The sequence below is a fragment of the Aquarana catesbeiana genome, linkage group LG08 (genome assembly GCF_042186555.1).
Source record: "Aquarana catesbeiana isolate 2022-GZ linkage group LG08, ASM4218655v1, whole genome shotgun sequence".
Classification (NCBI taxonomy): Eukaryota; Metazoa; Chordata; class Amphibia; order Anura; family Ranidae; genus Aquarana; species Aquarana catesbeiana.
In genome coordinates this window covers 172,103,330-172,130,522 of record NC_133331.1, presented here as the reverse complement: position 1 = coordinate 172,130,522, position 27,193 = coordinate 172,103,330, and the positions used below count along the sequence as shown (strand labels likewise).

Here is a 27,193-nt window from a genome sequence, read left to right as displayed (position 1 = left end):
ACTACATGGCTCAAAAACGAAGAAAAGTAATATAAATGAAGATGGGATGTGGCACTACATGTCCCAGCGGCAGGTAATAAGGTGTGAGTGAGGATCAGCGGTGTGATGTCAGGTTGCCCTGTGTTGTGTAGGTAGGTGCCCATTATCCCCGGACCTGGCAGCACACACACCGTTGAGCTCTCTCTCTCTCTCTCTCCCCCCCCCAGGACTGGTTCCCTCCTCGGGGAGTAGCAGTGTGATGACAGTCAGGTATATAGAGAGTATAATGAGCCGATCCCATCACCTCCTCTCCATAGACGAGCACATGCACACTGTTTGTGATCTCCTCTACAGAGCTACGCTCTGACTCCCCCGGGCTGCCTCTGGGAGGGGTGTGTCGGCTGGAAGAGCCTATCAGGCTGCGTCTCCCGTGCCTTGGCCCCTCCCCTCCCGTACCTCAGCCCCGCCTGTGGCCGGTCTCTTCCCTTGCAGAGAGTCAGATGTCCCCCCTGCTGGCTCCCCGCTGCCAGTGCTGGCGCTGTCGGGACACCTTGGCATTGTGGCAGTAGACGGGGCAGGGGGAGGATGCTCGGACAGCGCTAGGCGCCTCTCTGCTCTCTCGGGATCTCACATGCTCCGTGTCGGGGAAAGTCGTGGGAAGTGGATGTGGAGAGTGTAAAGTAGCGGACGGCTTGCTGCTCCCGGACTGTGCACCACAGCGCCTGGCACCGTGTAGCCAAGCTGTGGCAGGCGATTAGAAGCCGAGGAGGGGGGCACAGGGCTCCGATCCTTGTCTCTTGTACACTGGAAGAGCGGCTGATTGCTGGAAGGTGATAGCGGAGTGTGCCCGGGGCACCATGACTGCCATACGGATACCCAGAACTCTGATCATCACCATCCTTCTTCTGCTGGTCGCCTCCGACTCGGGATCGTCTGTAGCAGGTAAAGGACTGGAGGAGCACACCTCAGCAAGCAGAAGTTGTGATGTGAAGTTATAGGAGGTGATGGAGTATCTGGGGTACACCTCTACAGATCTGATATTAGGAGGTGATGGAGTATCTGGGGTACACCTCTACAGATCTGATATTAGGAGGTGATGGAGTATCTGGAGTTCCTTTCCCGTGATCTGAAGTTATAAGATGTGGAGTATCTGGGGTACCTTACTCATGATCTAAAGTTAGGATGTAATGGAGAATCTGGGTTATGTCTCTTTTTTTATGATCTGAAGTCACAAGTAATTTGGAGTATCCAGGGTACCTTTCTCATAACCTGGTTAGGAGGTGATGGAGTATCTGGGGTATCTTTTTCCTGATCTGAAATTAGGAGGTGATGATGGAAAATCTGCGTTACCTTCCTCATGATCTGAAATTAGGAGGTGATGGAGTATCTGGGTTACCTTTCTTGTTATCTGAAATTAGGAGATAATGGAAACATTGGGGTACCTTTCACATGATCTTTAGTTAGGAGGTGATGGAGTATCTGGGACACCTTTCTCGTTATCTGGAATTAGGAGCTGATAGAGTACATACCAGAGTATCTGGTGGTGGAGAGTCTGGGGTATCTTTCTCATTATCTGGATAGGAGGTGATGGAGTACCTTCCTCATGATCTTAAGGTAGGGGGTGATGTATCTAGAGTACCTTCCTAATGATCTGAAGGTAGGGGGTGATGTATCTAGAGTACCTTCCTCATGATCTGAAGTTAGGGGGTGATGGAGTACCTAGGGTACCTTACCTCATGATCTGAAGTAGGGGGTGATGGAGTATCTGGGGCACCTTCCTCATAATCTGAAGTTAGGGGGTGATGGAGTATCAAGTGTACCTTCCTCATGATCTGATTAGGAGGTGATGGAGTATCCGGGGTACCTTCCTCATTATCTGGTTAAGAGGTGATGGAGAATTTGGGGTTCCTTCCTCATGATCTGAAGTTAGGTGGTGATGGAGAATCTAGGGTACCTTCCTCATTTTCTGAAGTTAGGAGGTGATGGAGAATCTGGGGTGCCTTCCTCATGATCTGAAGTTAGGAGCTGATGCAGTATCTGGGTTACCTTTCTACTGGCCTCAAATTAAGAGGTGAGGAGATATCTGGGTTCAGTTTCTGTGGATTTACCTCTACATCCATGGAGTAGAATCTACCTGGCTTAGTCCAAACCAGATGCCAATCACTCTTCTTTTATATGTCATGCTATTGATGACAAGGTTGCATGTGCAGTAACCTATTTCACCCTTCATCTTCTTTAGCGGTCTCTCCAGGATTGCGGGTCAGTCTGGGTTGTTGCAGATTGCCCTTTGCTGTATGAGATGAGCCCTTGTACTCCTTCTATGGGTCTACACATAACATAGCATACCTCAAGGACCTCCAGGAGGCAGATGCTTGGCTGCAGTGAACCCGTTCTAGCTCAAGTGTGCACAGAGGATTAAAGAGCTCATCATAGACATCACTTGCTAGTCTGTTTCTATTGTCTGTTGTCTCTTCATGGTTACAGGGATCATGCCTAGAAATAAACAAGGTTGTCTTCTGGTGAACTAAAAACATCCACAATAGCAGAGTATGTGTTGTGTAAACAAGGCCATTGATGGGGCTGAAGTTTGGAAGTGTCTGTCTTTCTCCCATCAGGGCTCAGGGAATGGTCTGGGTGACAGATAAGCTTCATTTACATGTGTGACTGTAGTCAGCAAAGCACAAGTCTTTTCAAATGCTTTGAAGGAGTTAATGTTGCTTATGTGTTGGGTTGGGCAGCACGGTGGTTTTGTTCGCATTTTAGCCTTGCAGCACCTGGCTCCTTTAATTGTTTGAATCTCGGGCAGGCACTATCTTCATGCAGTTTGCATGTTCTCCCTGTGTTAGCAAGTATACTCCAAGTCGATTAATTTACTTCTCCTTTAATTGACGTGTGTGTGTGTGTGTGGCTATGCACACAAGTTATTGCATTCTGCATCGCATTCATAAGCTGAGCAATTTGGGTGGGTTGAGGAAAATGCTGCATGGAGTTTGCATGTTGTCTCTGTGTTTGTGTGGGTTTCTTATGACTCTCTAAAGACATGCTGGTAGGTTAATTGGCTTCTATCTATACTGGCCCTTGTTACCCATGTACTACCACTATGCATGTATTAATCACATTCTGCATGCCATTCCCAAGCCAAGCAGTTGGGGAGGGTCGGGAAAAGACCTGGCAGCCTACTTCTTAAAAATTCTCCAAGACAGGGCAGTATCTGTATGGAGTTTGCATGTTCTCCATGTGTTTACGTGGGTTTCCTTCCACAATTCAGGACATCCGACTTATACTTGCAAACAGAGAGACAACAGGTAGTGAGAAGAAGTCTACCCCTAGGAAGGGAAATTCACTCCTGTAAGAGTTATTATGGGAAAAAGGTGTCTCCACTGAAACTTTATCACAAAAAGTGAGATGAAATCTTCTGAACAGGGGCACAGACAGCAAAAGAAATGTTACAGGTGTTAACCCTTACCTATGCTACCAAAAAAAACGTAAAAATTATTTTTTTGGCAGGAGTTACACTTAAAAAATGTACCTGTTCCAACTTACATACAAATTCTACATGAGAACAAACCTACAGAACTTTCTTGTTTGTAACCCGGAGACTGCCTGTAATTTATTTGACTTATGTCTACATTGGCCCTAGTATATGTGTACTACTTGGCTTTGCATGTTTTAGGATATTCTGCACACCAGGCCTAAGTTGAGCAATGGAGGGGAGAGTTGAGGAAAGACATGGCAACCTAACACATAAAAGGACAAGGCATCATTTACATGGAGTTTGCATGTCCTCCCTGTGTTCTCTTGGGTTTTCTTTGAGTGCTCCAGATTCCTTCCACACTCAACAAAACATGCTGGTAGGTTGACCCTATCTCCTGTATATTGGCCCTAGTATGTGTACTACAGTGTGTGTGTGTGTGTGTGTGTGTGTGTGTGTGTGTGTGTGTGTGTATATATATATATATATATATATATATATATATATATATATATATATATATATATATATATATATATATATATATATATATATATATATATAATTAATTTTTTTTTTTTTTTATTATTATTTTGGTTCAAGATTTTTAATTGATTGCTCAGCCACAGGAAAATAATTGTTGCCCTGAAAGAAGTGCAGTAAGAATTGTTTCTCGGTATGAGCCAGTTTTCCATGATTTACAAACTCCTGGGTGCGTCTAATTAGAGTTCATTTTGTATGTCTGGATGAATAAAGTTGCTATGTGGTGGGAAAACAGTAATTGAACTAATTATGCCATTTGCCCTTCACATTGCTGGTTCCTGCAGTGCTCTACACTGACTGGTCATGTGGAAAGCAGAGATGATCAGGATCCCACTGTGGTTATGTTGGCGTTTGTCAGGCCTGCCTATCCCTCCGGCTCGACAAGCGTCTCTGTGCTCGTGGGGTATTGTCACAACATAGCTGTGCGTCCGTTGGAGTCCTAATGGCTGCCAATCGGATAGCTCGTTTAATGAGTTGAGCGGCTATAACCCAGAGTAACCATTCAGGCTGGTAATTCGTATTGCTACACATGGTTGATGAGTAAACCGGTTGCTGTGGGTGACCACTGATCACTTCTCTATGCTTTGTGTTCAGCCTGCAGATACAGTTGCATGGTTTGCTCTGACTTAGGTTCCATATATCATTCAGTATAAATGCATTCTGTTTTATTTCATCACATAATTTATATTGCATATTCAATTTTTTTTAAATGTTTTGTGATAGAACCTTAAACATACCCTCTGGATTGGTTGTGGGTATAGGATTGTGTATATGGAGGTTTGTGTGTATTTTATTTTATTTATTTATTTACTTATTTATTATTTCTGTGTGGGTTAAACTGGATGGACTTTTCAACCATACTAACTACAGATTTATAGGCTCATTTGTGTATATGTCTTCATTGCAGATCATTCCAATCTAATTTATTAAGCTCTATTTTTGGTAATTCTAAGTAGACTTGTAAAAAAAAAAAAAAAAATAATAATAATAAAATAGTAAATAAATAAAAAACAGTCAATTATCACAACCTATTTTTTTTAAACTTTTTTACAATTTAAGGGTACATGCTTATGGCCGTAATGAAATCACTGATCATCTACGCAGATGACAAATCTGAATGCAGCACGAGTTTACTGATCTTTAAGCACTGTGTTTATTGACCTGTGGGAGATATTAGAACTATGTTCAGGACCGTAGAAAGAAGGGTCTATTAAAAAAAAGTTATTTTTGTGGCCGTGTGCATGAGCCCTTCAAGCTGAACAGGGGGATTAAAAAAAACAAAAAAAACAAAAAAAAAACAGCAGTGGGGTCCCCCTGCAATGCAAGGGTTAAATGTTCATTATTTTTAGGGGTATTGGAAGAGGCCATATTACTTACTGTACTCATCTTGCTGGCCAACTTCTGCACTGTCCTCTTCTCCCTAACGCTCACAGGTTGTGGGTGGCCCCTTTGTACCGTCACCTACATTGCGTGGCGGCAGCTTTTTTAAATTTTTTTTTACATATTATTTTTTTTTTTTTTTTTTTTTTTTTTTTTAGACAGCAATTTTTTAGGGGAACCATGAGCCAGGTGCGTGGCTTGCAGTTACAGCGAGTTTGATGGAGAGCACCATCAAATTGCCATGGCATGTGTACAGCCCCCTTTGGCTGTATAATATTAAATTTGGAAGAAACATTAACCTAATTATTTGTAAAATAAGTTATTTGTTTCAAGGAAGAGATGATGATTAAAAAAAAAATGCAAATGCTTTAAAAAAAAGCAACAAAACAATAGATTAGCAAAGCAAGCAAGGCGCCCTTTAAAAATCATTTTACTAAGAGATCCCTATATACCCAACCACAACCGGCTGTTCTGTTCACTGTAGGGATGGAGATAGGACCGGCAGTCCTCTTTACTTACCAAATCTTTTTGCATGTCGCCATACCTGACACTCGCTTTATGCAATATCTGCTGTCAAAAACAAAGTCTGGTTTCTGGAAGGAGAATGATCACTTTGCATAAGATGTAAATAAACGCCGGCTCCTACGTGAAAGCTTGGGATCCCTACCATTATTATTATTTACTGACTGTCTGCGGAACTCTCAGAGATTCTGCTGGAGTTTATCCTGCAGCATTTTCATAAGCGGATGGAAACGTCCGCAACTTCTTTCAATGCAAATCATTGACCAATGACTTTCTGGTAGTTTGGGCTCCAAGCAAATGAGATAAGCAGGTTCTTCACGTTCTGTAAATGTTTTTTTAAATTGGTGCCCCAAAAAAATTGCTGTATTTAATTAAACAGTTCTTGGTCCATTGATGTGCAGCAAGGCATCATATTTTTGTTTGTTGAAGTCAAATAACTGAACAATTACATGTCATGAGTTGCTATGCTTTGCATAGCACCTTTTTGCCTTTATAGATAAGCTTGTTTCTGGAAAAATGTATCCCAGTATAGGTACTGTATAGTGAGTAAATTGCATTAAATATGTTCAGCAAGTTATAGAGCAGAACTCCAGCCAAAATTTAAAAATAAAAATATGAATTTCCTAATAAAATATAAAACAGCAAAACCTGCTTTTTCTGCACTATTCAGAGATTTCCCCTGCAGTACTGTTTTATGCTACTAGATGACCTCAGTATGATAGCCAGCATAATTGTACCTATTTCCTGTGAGCCCAGGTTGTTCTGGAGCCTGTGACTGGTAAAAGGAGAAGCAGCAGAGTGATGACCTTATCTTTGTCATTCTGCTCTTTCCTCCTATCAGCAAGCTTCTTGTCCGCACATGAATTGATTGGCTCCTTGTGCTATTTCTTTCTCTTGTGTTACAGCCCTGCTATATACAGAGACTGCAGGAGGCTTATACCAGGTATTTGCACTGCTAGCATTAAAAAATATATACAGTGGGGAAAATAATTATTTGATCCCCTGCAGATTTTGTCATTTTGCCCACTTACAAAGAAATGAAGGGTTTATCATTTTTTTTATCATAGATGTATTTTAATTGATAGAAACAGAATATCATTCAAAAATCCAGAAAAAAAAACAATACAAATGTTATAAATTGAGTTGCAGTTCAGTGATTACAAATAATTATTTGATCCCCAAGCAAAACAGGACTTAGTACTTGGTGGAGAAACCCTTGTTGGCAAGCACAGAGGTAAGACGCTTCTTGTATTTGGTGACCAGGTTTGCACACATCTCAGGAGGGATTTTGGTCCACTCTTCTTTACAGATCTTCTCTAAACCCTTAAGGTTTCTTGGCCGTCTCTTGGCAACTCAAAGTTTCAGCTCCCTCCATACATTTTCTATAAGATTTAGGTCTGGAGACTGACTAGGCCACTCCATGACCTTAATGTGCTTCTTCTGGAGCCACTCCTTTGTTGCCTTGGTGGTATGTTTTGGGTCATTGTCATGCTGGAAGACCCATCCACAACCCATCTTCAGTGTTCTGGCTGAGGGAAGAAGGTTCTTGTCCAAGATTTACAATACATGGCTCCATCCATTGGCCCCTCAATGCGGCAAAGTCGGCTTGTACCTTTAGCAGAGAAACAGCCCCAAAGCATAATGTTTCCACCTATGGGCTTGACTGTAGGGATGATGTTCTTAGGGTCATAGTCAGCATTTTTCTTCCCCCAAACTTACAAAATCTGCAGGGGATCAAATAATTATTTCCCCCACTGTATTTAGTTATGTAATATTGATTACAGAGCTGCATTACTAAAAGTAGTCTCAAGGTAATCTTGCACAAATATCTACCAAGTGTATCTCATACTTCATAAATCTATAATATGACATGGGCACTATTGGAAACATTGGAATGCAATCTCCAGAGACATGTCGCTCTGTGTATGTATGTATCATGTGGTATAATCAATGTGTGTGCTGCACTAAACCATCCAACATGACTAATGAGCATGACCATAATAAAGACTTACTGCATATTAATCATTTGCTGTCAATATATATTTGATTGGATAACTACTACCCATATGCAGGACAAGGGAGCTGCTGCTTTGAAATCAATATAAGTGAAAAAAAAGCCCAAATGTCCATGTAAAAAGCATTTGACTGAATGATTCTCTTTTTCAATTCTGCTACATTTGTTGCAAGAGTTGAGAAAATGTCTTACTGATTCCAACCTACTTCTGTTCTGGAGATATTAGACACATTTTCCTAGGAATTGGTAACATTATCTTTACAATGAGAGATTCTACGGGAGGGGTGAGATTACTGCAGGGCTATCCATTCCTGTAATGCAGGAATTAGTGTCTGTTTTCCTCGGTGACAACTCATCTGACTACCACAGACAGGGGGAAGACCAGTTTTGTTGGACACATTTTTAGAAGCAGTGTAAATCTTTTTTAAAAATGTACCCTAGAAAACAAACCCTTCAAAGACCTATGTCGAATACAGACTTTACATTGCCTTTCATGTCAGCATTGCTGTAGTGGATTAGTTCACTGTGGGCTCTTTAAAGTCTCTCACATACAGAAAGCTTGTGAGTAGCTGAGTGAAATGTGGCTGCAGTGGATAGTGTAAATAATACCCAGATTAATGCCAACCAAGCATATATTTATGACTTTAGCGTAATTGATATTGCTTTTTAAAATCAAGAGATGAATAGTGGAACAGCCATTGCTTACTTTTTCTTTGAAGATGCGTGTGCCGCGGTTGTCACCCCTATAACCTCTTTATTTCTTAGTGAGTTACTTACCTGGAATAAGCACGCATTGAAGATCTGGTATGATCTTCTAACAATGATGGTCTTGATGCATATATTTACAAAAACAAATTAGCAAATGTGTCAAATAAGGCCAGCCATAGGCGGTTCGAATCTCGGCTGGTTCAGCAGGAACTGGCCAAGGTTCGAACCGTTAATGGGCAGTTTGAATGTACGAAGTTGATAGATTGGTCAACTTGGGTACTTGGGTATTTTTTTAACTTGGTAACCAGCCTGCTGGATTCGCTTGCGATTATGTCTAATGGCTGTTTAAGCTGCGAGCAATATTCACTGTCTTCTCCCGCCGGGGACGGCTACCCATGGTTGCAGGAAAGAAATTTGCTCTGTGTATGGCTGGTCTAAACCTGCTCTTCAACTGGCTGGAATTTACCTTCGGAAGTTAAATGCTGGCTTTGTCTTTTTATAACACTGGGACTGATTATGTGAATACAAAAGGATAGATCTTAAAGTATACTGCAGCTAAAGGCAAAACGTGTTTTTTTTTTTTTTTTTTTATAAATAAAGCGGAGAGGGACTAGAACACCTGTCAGGTTTTATTGCTGTCTGTTCCCGTTAAGAAGATTCACCCTCTCTATTTATCCTGTTTATCATTATCATTTAAAGTGAAAGTAATGGAAAATCCCAAATTTTGGGTTGTCCCCAGAAAAGTCATAAAGGGGAAATCTTCCAATGTGGACACTAGTCCTGGTGACCTGAGGGGCCCCAATAGACTCACTTAATTTTCAAGGATTTCCTCTCACTTCCTGTTTTGGCTATGGGACAGGAAGTGAAGGTAAATCTCCCCATTGGGACAAAGAGGGCAAAAAGTCATAACCCTGCCTTACACTATCCAAAATGAAAGAAAAAAAAAAAGCTTTGCCCATAGTTCTATTTTAACTTAACAGTAAGTTGAGGAAACCACCACATTGTATGATTATAGCAGGATAGTCTTTAAAGTATAACGTATGGCTCAGTTCACACTGCTGCAACATGGGATCCAACTTGTGAGAACCCAAGTCACATGACATATCAAATTCAATGTTTCCCTAGGAGAGCCGTCTTAACCGATGCTACACAAGTCACAGCTGAGTGTTGTGATTAACTGGCATTTTTATTTGAGAGTTTTTGAGAATGTTTAGAAGTGTATTACAAGTGTGTTAGAAGCGTATTACAATCCTTTTACAGCTTCAGGCATTTTGTTTAGCCAATAGAAAGCACTAGGGGGATGAGAGGGAGAGGAAATTAGAGGTGAAAAGCTGTTACATAGTTACATAGTTAGTAAGGATGAATAAAGACACCAGTCCATCCAGTTCAACCTGAGTGAGTGTGGGCGCGTGTCTACAATTATCCCTAACCCTGTACATCCCATACTCACATCATTCCCTTCCCTCAATCCAAGGTCCCCATTCATATACTAGGGCCAATTTTGGACAAAAGCCAATTATTCTACCAGCATGTTTTTGGAGTTGTTGTTTGAGCAGAAAGCTCACGACAAAACGCTAATAAAGCACTCAAGTCAGGCATTTCTATTGAAGTCCATGGGGCCAAAAACTCTTGTAATCTGCCAAAAAGAAGCTCATGTACTTTTTTAAGTGACAGGCCTTTTGCTTTAGGGCGTCAGAATGCTCCGATGTGAACGGGGGCCATTGAAATTAATGGGATTTGGCTTGTTGAGTGTTTTAGAACTACAAGCTTCATAAAGAAAATCGCTCAGGTGCGAACGGGGCCTAAAAGAAAATCCCAACGATTTGGGTTGTCCTCAGAAAAGTAATAGAGGGTAAATCTTCCACTGCGGTTGCTAGTTTTGGTGACCTGGGGGGTCCGCAAGGAATTCTCTTAATTTTCAGATATTGCCTCTCACTTCCTGTTTGGCTATGGGACAGGAAGTGAAGGGAAATCTCTGCAATGGGACACAGATGGCAAAAAAAACCCCTCACTTGCTCTATCCAAAAAAACAAAACAAAAAAAACAAAGTTTTGCCTACTTTAACTAGCAATTTGAGATGTTACCCCCCATTGACTTTTAAGGTGACCACCAGAAGTAGTATATTTAAAACATTCAATATTTTATTTAAGAGAATAGTAAAAAATATTAGTTAAAAGGCAACAAATATCGCGGCCTAGCGGTCCATCCACTGGGATACAATGTGTGATCTGTATGTTCGGAATACATTAATTATGTACAATATATACTGGAACAGTTTGTTCCAGTATATATTGTACATAATGCATGTATTCATAACATACTATACAGATGCCACATTGTATCCCAGTGGAGGCAGCTCTAGGCCACTAATATGTTTTACTATTGTCTTAAATACAATATTGAACGTTTTAAATATACTACTTCTAGTGGTCACCTTTAAAAGTCCATGGGGGGTAACCTCTTGAATTGTTCTATAGTTATATAGAGATGTTGGTAACCACTAAAGCAATGCATACCTCCTCTTTTCTACTGCTTTAACTAGCAGTGAGTTGAGGAAACCACCACAGTGGCCTTCTCTGGCTATGTACAAGACAGAAGCAGGTAACAATCTGCTATGATGGTTGCTTTAACCCTTGCCATGTATGTAATTGGCCTGGAGATGGTTGTTTATTTTCTCTCTTACTAGTTCTGCAGGGCAAAGAGTCTACATTAGCTTGGCAACATTTCCCAGCTATCTTTGTAACAGTCCGACTTAAAAAAAAAACATTGATTGCCAATACAGACTTAAACCTCAGTCTGACCTTGCAAACCACACAAAAAAAGTAAAAGGGTTTCCAAGGGTAGCTAATGGGAGCTGAGCAGCTACAAGCGATGGCAGCCTCCAAGCTATTTGGTTTGATAAAACAGTGTTTAGGCCAGAGTTCTGATCAGGACACCATGTTGATCACCTACATTCGGGATTGGGAGAAGGTGAGAGATATCTAGAGCAGTGTTTTTCAACCTGTTTTTAGTCAAGGCACCCTTTTGTCCATAATTTTTAATCTCAAGGCACCCTTTAAAAATTATGAACAGCCTCGAAGCAATGCTAATGCAGCAACATCCATAGGTCTAAGTAGGACACCCAATGTTAGACGTGATTTATTCTTCCAAAGCAAATACACTTTTGCAAACTGGTACGGACTAGTATTCCAATGTTTCTTTTCTCCCTCAGTTTTTCTCCATCACTCAGCTAATGTGACCTCAACGCTGATGGAGAGAGGCAGGGGAGGGTCAAACAATTGATCATTATGACGCTGGCAGCTAGAAGGTTGTAATGGGACACAATGAAAACCTGTGACTAAAGCCCCATACTCACTATTAGATTTTCTGCAGATTTTTGACTTCAGATTTACCAAAACCATATAATATGAGTTCAAACCTTAAAGTGGGTTTAAACCCTTTACAACCACTTTTTACTACAGGCACTCCTATAATTAGGCTTACCTGTAGCTACACTGGATGTCTCCTAAACCTGCACGGTTTAGGAGATATCCCTGTATTTGCATGTGCTGACGTCATCGGCACATGCACACTTAAGCTAACTGAAGCAATGGCATGTACAATACGCATACGCAGAAGTGATGACATTGCGGCTCTGGCCAGTTACAGCGCCAGGGCCGCGATACCCGGAACTAACCCCCCAGAGAGATGTCGGTCGCTGGAGCGGTGAATGAGGACCGCTGCGGGGGCTTCGATCTCAGGTAAGTAATTCATAATGGGCTAGTATGCTATGCATACTAGCTCATTATGCCTTTGTCTTGCAGGGTTTTTTTTTTTTTTTTCGGGAAATTTTTTTAAAGGGTTTACAACCACTTTAAGAGTTTTTCAATTTGTATGCAATCGGTACATGGTATTGGTAAACCTGAAGACAAAAATCTGCAGAAAATCTAATCGTATGTATGGGGCTTTAGTGTAACTAAAAGGCAGCCTTCATCCACACGCCAACTTGTATACTATTTTTTTTTTGGGGGGGATTTTTAGGCATTTTGCCAAGGCACCCCAGAAGAAACCTCAAGGCACCATGGTTGAAAAAGGCTAAAACAGACCAGGAAGGGAGAATAAATGTATCTTATGACATTGGCATTTCATTTGTGATTCTAGGTACGTCCTTGCCCAGAAGCTGTAGTTACACTTTAACATTTCGGAACATCCATGTATCATGCACGGTGGGCAGCATTGCGTCCCTCCAATGAAACCTATGATTCATTTCATTTTGGTGTTACTGCTTTCTAGCAGATTATTCTTTCATTCTTTATCACTCACTTCAATACCCAATAGGCCAGTGGCAGTTATTAGCTGTTTAAAAAAAAAAATCATGACGGTAAACCTGGTAATTATTGTGGATTAGTTGCTATAGCTATTTAGCAGTGTTGCTGATGCCTGTCTCTAACTAGTACTAGTATGATATGGAGTAAAAACAATTAAGTTGGGGCTGGTGTTGTGTAATGTATGCCTGGGTTTAGTTGTGACAAATGGCTGTAATTGTGATTGAGATCTCCTGAGTACATAGACATTTACTTTAGGGAGTAATCTCATCATACAGGGATTCTCGTTTGTCCTCCTGGTCATTTTGGTCTCTGTCCCTCTTGGCTTTTTTTCAGCTAAAGGATGAGCAATGGGAGAAAGAGATGAGCCAGAATAGGCCAGCTTAGAGAACTGTCATCTGTAAAATGGAAGGTTAGACCAAGAGCAGGCTTTATATGTTCTAGATTTTAATTAACGATATAGTATATATAACGTACAAGTATATATGATTTATTTCTTTAAATTTATATTAGTTTGTATAAAAAAAATTGTGTTTTTGCTTTTATGGAATTTTATGTTCTTTCATTCTTTAGCACAGATAAAGGGGTTTCTGACCCCTGAAGTGTGTTGGAGTTTTGATTAAAGTAGAACTATAGGTAAAACGTTTCTTTTCATTTTGGATAGAGCAAGGGAGGTTATAACCCCTGCCCGATTTTTTTTTTTTTTTTTTTTTTTTTTTTTTTTTTTTTTTTTTTACCATCTGTGTCCCATTGTGGAGATTTACCTTCACTTCCTGTCCCATAGCCAAACAGGAAGTGCTAGAAAATCCCTGCAATTTCCCTAATGGGGGCGCAGACAGCAATAAAAACCTGACAAGCGTTCTAATCCCTCTCCATTCTATCCAAAAAAAAAAAAAAAGTTTTGCCTTTTTCCTATACTTTAAGTTCTACTTTATTCACTTGACCTCCGGAAGATTTTACCCCCTTCATGATCGGGGGGATTTGTTGCTATTCGGCACTGCGCTACTTTAACTGGCAATTGTGCAGTCATGCAACACTGTACGCAAATTTCATTTTTTACCATTTTTTTTCATACAAATAGAGATTTCTTTTGGTGGTATTTGACCACTACTGGGTTTTTATTTTTTGCAATCTAAAGGAAAAAAGACCGAAAATTTTGAAAAAAATATATTTATATTTTGCTATAAAACATGCAATAAACATTTGAAAAATATAATGAATTTAAGCCAAAATGTAATCTGCTACATGTCTTTGGTTAAAATTTAAAAAAAAATCCTAATAGGTATATATTATTTGGTTTGTGTGAAAGTTATAGTGCCTGGTAGAGATACTGAAATGTTTTATTTATTTTTATACTACTAATCGTGATGATCAGTGACTTATAGTGGGACTGTGATAGTATTGCGAGCAATCTAACACTAGCTGACCCTTGCTGAGGAGTACACTAACTGACACTGACATCAATAGTGACACTAATACAGTGATCAGTGCTAATACTATAGGGATAGGCAATTAGCGGACCTCCAGCTGTTGCAGAACTACAAGTCCCATGAGGCATAGCAAGACTCTGACAGCCACAAGCATGACACCCAGAGGCAGAGGCATGATGGGACTTGTAGTTTTGCAACAGCTGGAGGTCCTCTAATTGCATATCCCCAGCTCCATTCCCTGAATGATGGAGGCGCTCAATCATTGGCCGGCACCCGCTAATCAGCTTGTGTGCCCCCTACCCCAAAGCATGGATGATGTATAAGATATGTGATCCAGCACTTAGCGCCCATCCCCAGTATATATGCATGAGGAGGGCGGTTGGCAAGTGGTTAAATAAGCATCTAGTGGACATAGAAAATGTACTGTAAAGCTGGTCATAAATTAGTAGAATGTTGTTAAAAATTTTAAGAATGTTCATTTAATTTTCCAATTGTTAGTGGGATTAAATCAACATTCCCTTTCGACTGCAGTGTTAAAAAAGTTTAAGCAGGATGGAAAAAAATGTAATGGAATGAATATCTAATACTGAATGCGGTTTTCGTAAAGTTTCTGGTAAAGTCTATTTGTTTCAAAATCGAATGTTAAAAGTAAACGAATTTGCAAAGTACTTTTGAACGACATTCGTCAAGTTTGTTATGAAATCTACTAGTGTATGGCCAGCCTAACCAAGCAGACATTCTTTGTGCAGTTCAATGGCATCATCTGTCAAAGGTAGTCTGAGTGCACTGTGTTGTAGGACTAGTGATATAAGGGTGCATTCACATCTGATGTTTTTCCGGTGGATTTTTGGCATGTTTTTATACAGCATTTTTGAGCTTTGGCGGTTTTTTATTAACCAAAAGAGAAAACTATTATCTCTTGCATCATTTGTTGCTAGGTTTTTCAGCTTTTTTAGCGTTTCCAACAGCTTTTATTTACTTTTTTATTATAATTATTATTTTTTTGTTAGCGTAAGGGGATTAGGGGTTGGGGTTAGGGATATTTATTTATTTTTGTTAGGGTGTTAATACTACTTCTACTACTACTAATAATAATAATAATTAATAAATAAATGTAAAATAAATACACAAATAAAAAAAAACATAAAATAATAATAATCAAAATACAATAAATGAATACTATGTAATAATAAATAATTAACCCCTAACCTTAGCAAAATAAAATAATAAATAACTAAACACCCTAACACACAATAAATACATTCTTAATATTATTAAGAATAATAATCTATTATTATTATTATTATTATTATTATTATTATTAATATTTTTTGGGGTTTTTTTGGTCAGGTTTTTTAAATGTCATAATGTGCTAGTATCGCATCGCGTACTAGCACATTATGAAAGGCTTACCTTAAAATGAAGCCTTGCATCTTCACAGCGCTTCCATCTTTACCTCGTCTTCCTTTCCAATTTGTGGGCTCCGACTGTTTTAATGGCTGAGCTGCGATGATGATAATAATGATAATATTTTTTTAATATAATTTTAATATAATTTTTTTTTTTAAGGTTAGGGTAATTAATTTATGTATTATTACTTATTAATACTATAATGATTTTTAATCATTTGTGTATTTATTTTACATTTATTTATTGATATATTATTACTATATTTTAGTATAATAAAATAGTAAAATAATATTTTATATATTACTAATATATATTACTATATTTTTTTGTTAACATTTTTTCATTCGAGCAGAAAATCGTGCAAAAAATTCACAAATGCGCACCCAAATGCGCAAATGGCGCATTTCCATTTATTTCTATGGGAAAAAAACGCAGAAAATCTGCCCAATTTGAGCTACAAAAAATTTCAAGAACTTCTTTGAGCTTCAGGCATTTGGCTTCAGGTGACTTGGAGTGGAGATGTGAACAAACTCCACAGAGAATAATAGATTTTTTTTTTCTCCTCCAGCGTGTTGGAGCTTCAAGCTACAAAATGCTGAGATGTGAATGGGTCCTCACTGTGTTGCACTAGGTTGGTGATTCCTAAATAAATCTAATATTATCTGTTACAAGTTTATACAAGCAGATAATTTAACACAGCTTTGAGAAGGACAAACAAGTCATTTTTCTCTATTAGTATGTTTTGAAATGTGGCAAATTGGGGCCATTTCCTTTTTTTGATGCGTTGGATGCTACTGACCCTCTTGTATCACTTGCGTTTGGAGCTGTCCCTTGTCGTCTTTTTGTTGTATTGTGGAATTTTACTAAATCCCAATCCAGATCACTCATAAATGACCTCTTTTGTTCTTTAACTGAGCGGGGAGACAATCATTGACGTGCCCTCTAACAGTTTGCCTGAATCTCCCTCACTTGGCTGGCCCCCTGTGAGATGCTTTGGTTACACTAAGAATACAATCAAGTTTAATAGAGAAATCTGACTGCTAGGACTGAAGATTACTCATACTGAGAACAAAGATTCATTCATGGGAAAATAATAGGGTTGGAACCAAATAAAAAAAAAAAACATATATATATAGATATTTCCAGCAATTTCTGCAGCGGAATATGTACATGGCTGTCTCTGGGAAATTCGATTGTTAGAAGTCGTCGTTCACACTAGTGTGTTCTCCTGTACAAGGATATTATTCTTAGACTACTTTTTTCTCTTGTATTAGGACAAGCTCTGCTTTCACTCTTTCAATACAGAATAGAATTATTCTTTTAAGGGGATTTCCAAAAATAATTCAAGAAAAAATATTTCAGTTTTTAGATGTTTCTTTGGAGCCGGCCTCAAGCTTTTCTGAACAATTTCAAAGTGAGTCTGTCCCCAGACAAAGTGGGGACAGGCTGAGTTTCCTCTTATTAAAGCGGTAGTAAAGGCTGTTTTAAAAAAAAAAATCTTCCCTCTGCAAATTAATGTCATAATGTGCTAGTATGCATTGCATACTAGCATATTATTAAAGACTTGCCTTAAAACAAAGCCCTCCATCTTTACAGCGCTTCCATCTTCACCCATTCTTCCTCCCGGGTCTGCGGGCTCCAGCTGTTCAAAGGCTGAGCTGCGATGACGTCACTGCCACGGCCAGTGCTCTGAAAGGACGGCATGTCGTCCCATCAGAGTGTAGTGTGCATGCGCCTGTGTTGTCACCGGCTGCAGAAGTATTAAATGTTTCCTAGATCAGTGGTCTCCAAACTGTGGCCCGTGGACTGCATGCGGCCCTCTGCATGCCTTTATCTGGCCCTTGAGAGATTCCTCCCACAGATATGAAGCATCATTCCTCCCACCGATAGGAATGATGGGGCACTATTCCTCCCACTGACACCAACGAGACACTTTTGTTCCCACTATTACCTATGATAGGGCACTATTCCTCCCACAGACACCAACAATGGGGCACTATTCCTCCCACAGACACCAACAATGGGGCACTATTCCTCCCACAGACACCAACAATGGGGCACTATTCCTCCCACTGACACCAACAATGGGGCACTATTCGCCCACTGACACCAACAATGAGACACTATTGTTCCCACTAATACCTATGATAGGGCACTATTCCTCCCACTGACACCAACAATGGGGCACTATTCCTCCCACTGACACCAACAATGGGGCACTATTCCTCCCACTGACACCAACAATGGGGCACTATTCCTCCCACTGACACCAACAATGGGGCACTATTCCTCCCACTGACACCAACAATGGGGCACTATTCCTCCCACTGACACCAACAATGGGGCACTATTCCTCCCACTGACACCAACAATGGGGCACTATTCCTCCCACTGACACCAACAATGGGGCACTATTCCTCCCACTGACACCAACAATGGGGCACTATTCCTCCCACTGACACCAACAATGGGGCACTATTCCTCCCACTGACACCAACAATGGGGCACTATTCCTCCCACTGACACCAACAATGGGGCACTATTCCTCCCACTGATACAAACCATGAGGCACTATTTTCCCCACTAATACCTATGATGGGGCACTATTCCTCCCACTGACACCAACAATGGGACACTATTCCTCCCACTGATACTGATAATGGGGCACTATTCCTTCTACTGACACCAATGGTGGTGAACGATTCCTCCCACTGATACCAACGATAAGGCATTATTCTTATCACAAATACCCATTATGGAGCACAATTCCTCCTCCTACTGATCACAGGTGCTGTGCAATTTTTTTACTCCAACCCCCTAAAGCCTGAAGGACAATAAACTAGCCCTTTGTTTAAAGAGTTTGGAGACCCCTGTCCTAGATGGTGCACGTTTAGGAGATGTTCCTTGTACCTACATATAAGCTTTATTATAAGCTTACCTGTAGTTACAAGTGAGCAAGCATAGTTTACTACCACTTTACTATACAATGCGAAAGCCAAGCTTCTAGATGTTTAACTCTTTGTTAGAACAATGTTCAAATCTAGTTTACAGCTAATAATGAGATTTGCCAGCACAGTAAGGAGTAAATGATGGTAAACATTAACATGCATAGAAGGAGAAAACTTCAGTGTTGTAGTTTTTCTTAAAAAAAAGTAAAAAATTAAAAAAACAGGTAAAACAAGAAAAATAAAATTAATAATTATTGAAAAAAATAAGCGCAAGTAAAATAAGCATCATTTTTGTTATGCTACATGAATAAGAAGATGTAACAAATATAAAGCAAGTATTATCGCAATTTGTTGTAGCCTTGACCAGAGTATGGCCTTGTTCGCATGAACGGCTGATGAGGTTCTCATGTATAAATGGTGATTATCTTGTAAACTGTTAAAATAGTATTAACAGGTGGATGAGCTTTGGTTTTACCACCCACCTAAAGAAGAACAATCAACCACTCAGGGCTGTTCGCATGGTGCAGCTAAATGTAACCTCCCTTTTGCCTTTGGTGGGCAGTACTGCTGCTGGGTGTGACACATTCAAGCGAATTGGGCCATGCTGCAACTACAGTGCACGTGGCTGCGCCAAGGGGTTGTGGCCTTTTCAGGGTTAAAGTGGGTGGGGAGGAGGTGACAAATCACCTCTTAGTTCCCTCTCAGCCACCCTCTTAAAAGCAATCCACCTCGGATCACTTTTCAGAGGGTTGGCAAGGGCTGTCGTCCGCATGAACAAGTCCTAAGGAAAAATGTACCTGTTTCCGTGTTCTCATTGAGGAGATTTTTCTTCACTTCCGGTCCCTATAACCACACAGTAAACATAGAGGAAACTTCCCTATAAAAATCTGATGTGGAGGGGGGTTCTAACCCTTCTTACTAGAAAAAAAAAAAAAACAAAAAACAAAAAAAAGTATTTTTTTATTGTTTTCTATTTCCTTGTTGGGAAGATTCTACTCGTTCTTCTTCTTTTTTTTTTTTTTTTTTTTTTTAACTGTAGGAGACCACACTAGGTATAAATATTCTAATCATTTCCTGTTATCTGTTAAAAAGAAAATAGAAATAAAAAAAGACAAAGAACGCTCTTCATTCTGGCTGTGCCCCCATCTCTGTGTACCTGTCAAACTCATTCATTTATATAGGCTGCCAACATGGCAAAACACAATAGCTCCAAAGGAGGGATTCCCCCATCAACACTCACTGTGTTGATGGGGGAATCAAGTGATTCTCTTTCCAGCAATTTGTGGTTGTAGGAAAGAAATTCGTATCATCTATAGTTGGCTTTAGAAAAGTAAAGCTGGCCACACACGGTTCCTGCTGAACCGGCCCAGATTCAAAATGGGCAGGCTGAATGTACCAATTTGATCGATCGATCAGCTTGGGTACGACCAGCCTGCCATATTGTCCTGCGAGCCGCTAGTAATGATCACTGTCTTCTCCCGGCGGGGACGGAAGATAATGGCTTGTCAGAAGGGATTCCCGCATCATAGAGCTGCACGATTAATTGTTAAAAAATCGCAATCTCGATTCAACCCCCTCACAATCTTAATCCAGATGCTTTACTATCGTTTTAGCGGCGCTTTTCAGCTGCTAGCGGGGCACTTTTAACCCCCGCTAGCAGGCCGAAGAAAGGGTTAAAACCGCCCGTGTTGCGGCGCTTCCGAATTTCTTTTCAGGCGCTTCGTAAGCGCTGCCCATGCATTCCATTTCAATGGGCAGGGGCGGTTTAGGAGCGGGGTATACACCGCCCCAAAGATGCTGCTTGCAGGACTTTTTGTAATGTCTCACAAGCGCACTGCCCCAGTGTGAAAGCACTCAGGCTTTCATGCTGGGGAGGCGGTTTTCAGGCGATTTACATGCGCCATTTTTAGCGCTAAAACACCTGAAAACCGCCTTCAGTGTGAAATTGGTCTTAGATCAAAGGGATGAATTTCGGTCTGTAAATGAGGTCAATTTAACCACTTAAAGGGTTTGTAAACCTACATGTTTGTTCACCTTAATGCATGGGATGCATTAAGGTGAAAAAACACCTGGCAGTGACACTTGTTGCTTACAAGTTAAAATCAGTATTTTTTGCTAGAAAATTACTTAGAACCCTCCATATATATATATATATATATATATATATATATATATATATATATATATATATATATATATATATATATATATATATATATATATATATATATATATATATATATATATATATATATAATATTATAAATTTTAGCAGAGACCCTAGAGAAAAAAATGGCAGTCGGAATATTTTATTGCGCAGTGGTCTTTCAGATGCCATTTTTTGGGAAAAAATACACTTCAATGAATTAAAAACAAAACAATTTTTTTGTATAATGTGAAAGATGATGTTACGCCAGGAATTGTGAGAGGAAGGAAATTTTCTCCCTGTATGGCCGGCCTTAGCTGGCTTTATCTGTGTTCTCATTTATGGTGACCAGTCATTTTCTTCCTTTCATTCTGGCAGTGGAGGTTAGAGAAAGGAAATTGGTTGCTGTAGGCAACGTAGTTGTTTCTTCTTTAGGCGCCTTTTTTCATGAGACCCGCTGTATCCATCAGTGAGATGTAATTATTTTACCATTAGGCCCAGGGAAAACCCAGATTTGTTTGTTGATTTCCAGTATAATATGATAAGCAGTGTGTCCTGCTTGTGGTGGTCCATTAATTCATCCTTCCCTGGTTCAGCACAACATCGAATTACGGAAATAAGCTCAATGCACTTAGCAGGCCTTGAATAATGCCGGGGCGTATTTGTGTATGGAAAAAAATTGAATTGAGTAATATATTACATTTTCAATAATAGTCCCTTTTTGTTTTACACCTGCAGAGATCAGCTATTTTATTTGAGTTATGCTGACAGTAACATTTGGGTCTCTGTCAATTTTCTTTATTGCCTTGGAAAAGAATTCTTCAATGACAATATGGAGAACGGGGCCAATTCACGTCTCGTTTGGTGCAATGCCACTTGTTGGGAACCGCACCAGATATTTGGAATGAGGTTCTCATGTATAAATGGTGATTATCTTGTAAACTGTTAAAATAGTATTAAACCTTCAGCATTTTGACCTAAAGTGGAACTATACTTCATCTGAGCGCCACAAACCAAAAATGCTATTTAACCACTTATCTACCGGGCACTTTCACCCCCTTCCTGCCCAGGCCATTTTTCAACTTTCAGCGCGGTCACACTTTCAATGACAATTCTACACTCTAAAATTTTATAGTTTTCTTCACACAAATAGAGCTTTCTTTTGGTGGTATTTACTGTATTTATTGGCGTATAACACTCACTTTTTCACCATGAAAATTGGGTGCAAATAGTGTGTGCGTGTTATACGCCAATACTTCAATTTTAACTGCCTCGGAGGGGACAGGGAGGGGGGCGGGACGAGCGCCATCAGATTAAATATTGTGAGAATCTCCTGCTTACTTGGTGGCCTCTGTAATAGGAAGCTGCTGCATTGAAGGTAATGGTGAGGTTGCTGCATTGATGACAACGGTGAGGCTGCTGCATTGATGACAACGGTGAGGCTGCTGCATTGATGACAACGGTGAGGCTGCTGCATTGATGACAACGGTGAGGCTGCTGCATTGATGGCAACGGTGAGGCTGCTGCATTGATGGCAACGGTGAGGCTGCTGCATTGATGGCAACGGTGAGGCTGCTGCATTGATGGCAACGGTGAGGCTGCTGCATTGATGGCAACGGTGAGGCTGCTGCATTGATGGCAACGGTGAGGCTGCTGCATTGATGGCAACGGTGAGGCTGCTGCATTGATGGCAACGGTGAGGCTGCTGCATTGATGGCAACGGTGAGGCTGCTGCATTGATGGCAACGGTGAGGCTGCTGCATTGATGGCAATGGTGAGGCTGCAGATGGGCACTGACCCTTATGTTGCTTAAATATTAAATCCTTATTACATTTTAATTTTTTTCCTGAAACTTCCCTCTTATAATTAATGTGCGTGTTATACACCTGTGCGTGTTATACGCCGATAAATACGGTAATCATTGCTGGGATTTTTATTTTTTTCTTAAAAAAAAAAAAAAGACTGAAAATGTTGAAAAAAAAAAAGTTTTTCTTCGTTTCTGTCTGTAAATTTTGTAAATAAGTAATTTTTCTCCTTCACTGATGTGCGCTGATGAGGTGGCACTTATGGGCACTGATGAGGAGGCACTAATATTCTGCACTTATGGGCGCTGATAGGTGGCACTGCTGGGCACTGATAGGTGGCACTGACAGACCCTGATAGCCGGCACTGGTGGGCACTGATAGGCGGCATGGATAAGTGGCACCGGTGGCCGGCACTAATGGGCACTGATGGGCATTAATGGGTGTCGTTGATGGGCTTTACTGATGGGCATCACTGATAGGCGGCACTGAAAGCCAGCACTGACTGACATAACTAATAGGCACTGATTTCTGTCTGTGGTGGGCATTGATTTTTGGCACTGGTGGGCATTGATAGCTGGCACTGATTGCTGGCACTGGTTAGCATGGATTGTTGGCACTGGCGCTCTAATGTAATCAGGGCACTGATCATCAGTGCCCTGATTACATCTCTCACTGCCCCTTGCGAGGAAATGCCGCTGATCCGCTCTCCTCGCCACACACTCTGTCAGTGTTAGGCGAGGAGAGCCGATTAGATGGGACTGGCTATGATTGGACACAGCCGATCACATGATTAAAGAGCCGCGTCAGTGGCTCTCTACAGAGATTGGGGTCGTGCCATGTCCTAGCAACATGGCATGACCGCAATCGCCGCGCTGCAGGCGCGCAGGAGCGGCCGTTCGGGTGCACCGTCATATGGCGTGCACCCAGAACGAGAGCCTCACTGGCCCACCATCATTTGACGGTGGGCGGGCGGCAATTGGTTAAAGTGGATGTAAACCCACTCTCATCCGTTCTAAACTACTGACAGTGCTTATCTATAAGGTTATATATGCCTCCTGCATTATTATTATTATTACTATTATTATTATTTTTTAAGGAACTTCTGTTTCCTTACCTTAAAATGTCTCCCCTCTGTCTGTTATGAGACCCGAAAAACTGCATATTCTGTGGGTGTCAACATGCATTTTCTCCTGTGTATTTCTTACACTGAACTTCTGCTATGATCACTAACATCTAGTGAAAACCCAGAAAAGTCACCACATGACTTCAGCATGCCCAATCATGCTGAGGTATGGAGCAGCCAATCCTGGGAGAGCTGGAGAAGAAAGGAGGAGGGGATCTGAAGTACACAGAATGTCTCTCAGGCTCCTGCATGAGATATGTAAATCACCTGTCACTCACAGCAAGAGGGAGAAACTGACTCCTATTTCTCTGTATATTTTTCTCACTCAGAAAAAAAGATAAGGACTGCTCAGAGCTGGATTAACTCTTCGTGGCAAGACTGGGCACAGATGACATGAAATCCTATACTGTACAAGTTACAAGCCTTAATTACATTTTTTTTTCCGAGTTTACATCCACATCAATTCATTTTTAATATTCAAAGCAAACTCCCCCATCCAATCATGTCTCCATGTTTTATTTTGTTGAGAAATCACTTTGAAATACCCCCCCCCCCCCCCCTAGCATTTCTGGCCATGGCCATCTTGAGTAGACGCAGGCGATTCGTGTAGCATTTACTTCCTGGAATCCATCTGGCCTTAGCTTAGGCATGCAAGCAGGAGGGGGTGTGCTTAGCTAAAAGAGCCCTTCCTCCCCTCCTGAAGACTCCTGGGATGTATGACATCATTTACCTAGGCATAGAAACCAGGAAGTAACTGAAGAAATGTAAAAAAAATGTTTATAACCAACTAATATGATATACTTTCCTATCCATGTATTAATGCTAGCAGCAAAAATAGCCAGTGTTGATTGAGAGAGTAAAGTTCTGCTTTAACCCATGAGACTGGGTTCACACCTATGCGAATTGGATGCGCGGTTTTTCCGCATCCAATTCGCATGACAGGAGATTGTGACTGGCTCTCTATTTAGCCGATTTACATATCTCTGTTGTGGCTGCAGAGCAGCTTGCACAGGAATGCTGTGCGTTTTTGGCTACGTTTCAGGGCTGAATTCAGGCAAAAATTCGGCCCTTATTCGTCGAATAGGTACGCACCCGAACCCTGCTGCGAGCCGCATCCAGAAGCAGCGTCAACCCAGTCGTAAGCACAATAAAATAAGCATTCCCCAGTAGAATCTTTGTTAACACCAGCACTTGCAGTTTATAACTTTCAGGTGCTGCTTTCCTAACTTCTGGTCACGGGAAAGAGCTAACAATAGACACTGCAGCCTCATGCCAGTCTTGGCTTGGACTAGGGAGGAGCAGAGGAGTGCATTGCCACCCTAGACCACATGGCTGTGTGTTTCTATTGATGCACACAGTGTACGGAGACACAACTCTAGCCGCTGCATGCAAGGGTGGTTCCATAGGATGTTTCAAAAGAAAGGAGCCACCCTAAAACAGGAAAGCTGGGGCAGTAGTTATGGCTCCAGCTCAAACTGGAAAATAGGCAAGGAATTAAAGATAACAAAGCTGAATAATCAGTAATACAGTGATTCAGTGGCTTCAGCACGTTGAAGTCATTGTCTTATGCCGCGAAAACACGATTGGAATCGAAAAATAGAGAACATGCTCTCAATCTTTTGCTGGTGGAAATTCCGCCAGCAAAAGTCCGATGGAGCATACACACGGTCGGATTTCTGACCAAAAGCTCACATCGGACTTTTGTTGGCAGAATTTCCGATCGTGTGTATGAGGCATTAGAACAAGTATGTGGATTAGGAGTTCCGACTTTCCCAATCTGCATGCTTGTGTCAGGTCAAGTACAGTTTGTGGCGAGATAATGTAACGCCAGCATGCATGTGCGAGAATTGCATCATCAATGGGTGGAGCAAGAAGAAGGTGACCTGGAGGAAGAGAAGGACATAGCAGCGGCTGAGGGTAGGATGGATATAGAAAATTCAGACCTCACATCCCTGGAGCAGAGCACCCTCAGAGGTAAGTGCTAGTACCCTGTTTCCCTGAAAATAAGACCTAGCGTGATTGTCGGTGATGGCTGCAATATAAGCCCTACCCCCCAAATAAGCCCTACCCTGTTTCCCCGAAAATAATCCCTACCCTGAAAATAAGACCTACAAGGACTTTAACTAGGGCTTATTTGGGGGGTAGGGCTTATATTGCAGCCATCACCGACAATCACGCTAGGTCTTATTTTCGGGGAAACAGGGTATGTACCACGCTTTACTTCCGCCTAACCCCTTCCCATTGCCTCTCAGGTGCCCATTACGTGTGTCTCAACGCCAAGAGGCGGAGGTGGTATCCCGATCACTGCTGTTAGATTGGCTCACACGGAAGTCACATGGTCTGATGGCTCCCAATCATAAACAAGACCGAGCGCTATCCGTGACAGCACGGTCAGTGGAGAAAACGACCTTGGACATTCGCGGATGCATATGTCTGGCAGATGGCTATTAAGGCCTACTCACCCTTCCGACACATATATGCGGCACGGCTGCAGGAGGAATTTAGGAACTCAAGCGCCAATCAATTAGTATTATCAGAAGGAGGTCAGAAATTGTGTGCAGTGTGGAATGGTCACGCTATGGTGCCGTTCCAGGGTCGTACATTCTGATCATGAATTCCATTGGTGGTGGTGTGTGCATTTCTCGAATTTTGTGTCCTAAATCCATTGTTCTATGGAGTGACAGCTATGTGATGTTCGGGACGGCTCCATGACCGCTTCAGTTTATGGCTCAGTAATCTTACATCAGGGGAAATTAATGCAGGTCATACATTAATCATATTCATGATGCCCAGCTTTGTGAGCCATGAAATCTGTGTATGTTTTTGCTGACATATATGTGACATTATTTACATTCAGTTTGAGCGTTCGTATATTTTATTGCGCTGATTTCAGGAAAAGAAAACCAATAAAGCATGTTTGGATGTTGTATCATATTTTGTCAAGCTTCGCCAATATCTACTTTTCACAAATGGTATCTAAATCCAAAAAGAAAGCTTTAATATAATGCAGCTTACCGTTCTTAGATGTGGGGGCTACATTCGTTTATCTTTTTTTTTAGGCATAGGGCTCATGCTCACTGCAGCTCAAAAAAAAAAACTGCTTTTACAGGCATTTGAGCTTTTATTTCAGCTTGAAGAAGCTTGTGCTTTTCTGTGCTCTTGTGCATGTTTTTATTGCGCTCTTTCAAGCTTCTTTAAGCTCCTTTTGAGCTTCTTTGAGCATAAGCATTTTTTTTTACAAATCCTCCTGGATAGTATGTTCTTAACCACTGTATAAACAAAACAAAAAGCTGGAACAAACGTTTTTATGCGTTTTTGAGCTTCTTTGAGTTTTTTTTTTTAGCTTTTTGGGGCACTAGCTCCTCTCAAAAACAAGAGTTTGTTGGGATTTTTTTTCTGCCTGTAGGAG

General features: G+C 41.0%; 1 protein-coding gene across 2 annotated transcripts in view; it reads left to right on the top strand.

The window, feature by feature from the left end:
- The first annotated feature begins 435 nt into the window (after nt 1-435).
- Nucleotides 436-27,193, top strand: part of UNC5B (unc-5 netrin receptor B) — a 291,480-nt gene continuing 264,722 nt past the window's right edge. Inside the window, exon 1 of one of the 2 annotated variants that reach the window (XM_073596705.1) lies at nt 436-921. In XM_073596705.1, the coding sequence (XP_073452806.1) occupies nt 837-921 (85 nt within the window). In that variant the 5' untranslated portion in view covers nt 436-836. The remainder of the gene's footprint in view (nt 922-27,193) is intronic. The other variant, XM_073596706.1, reaches the window with a different exon arrangement.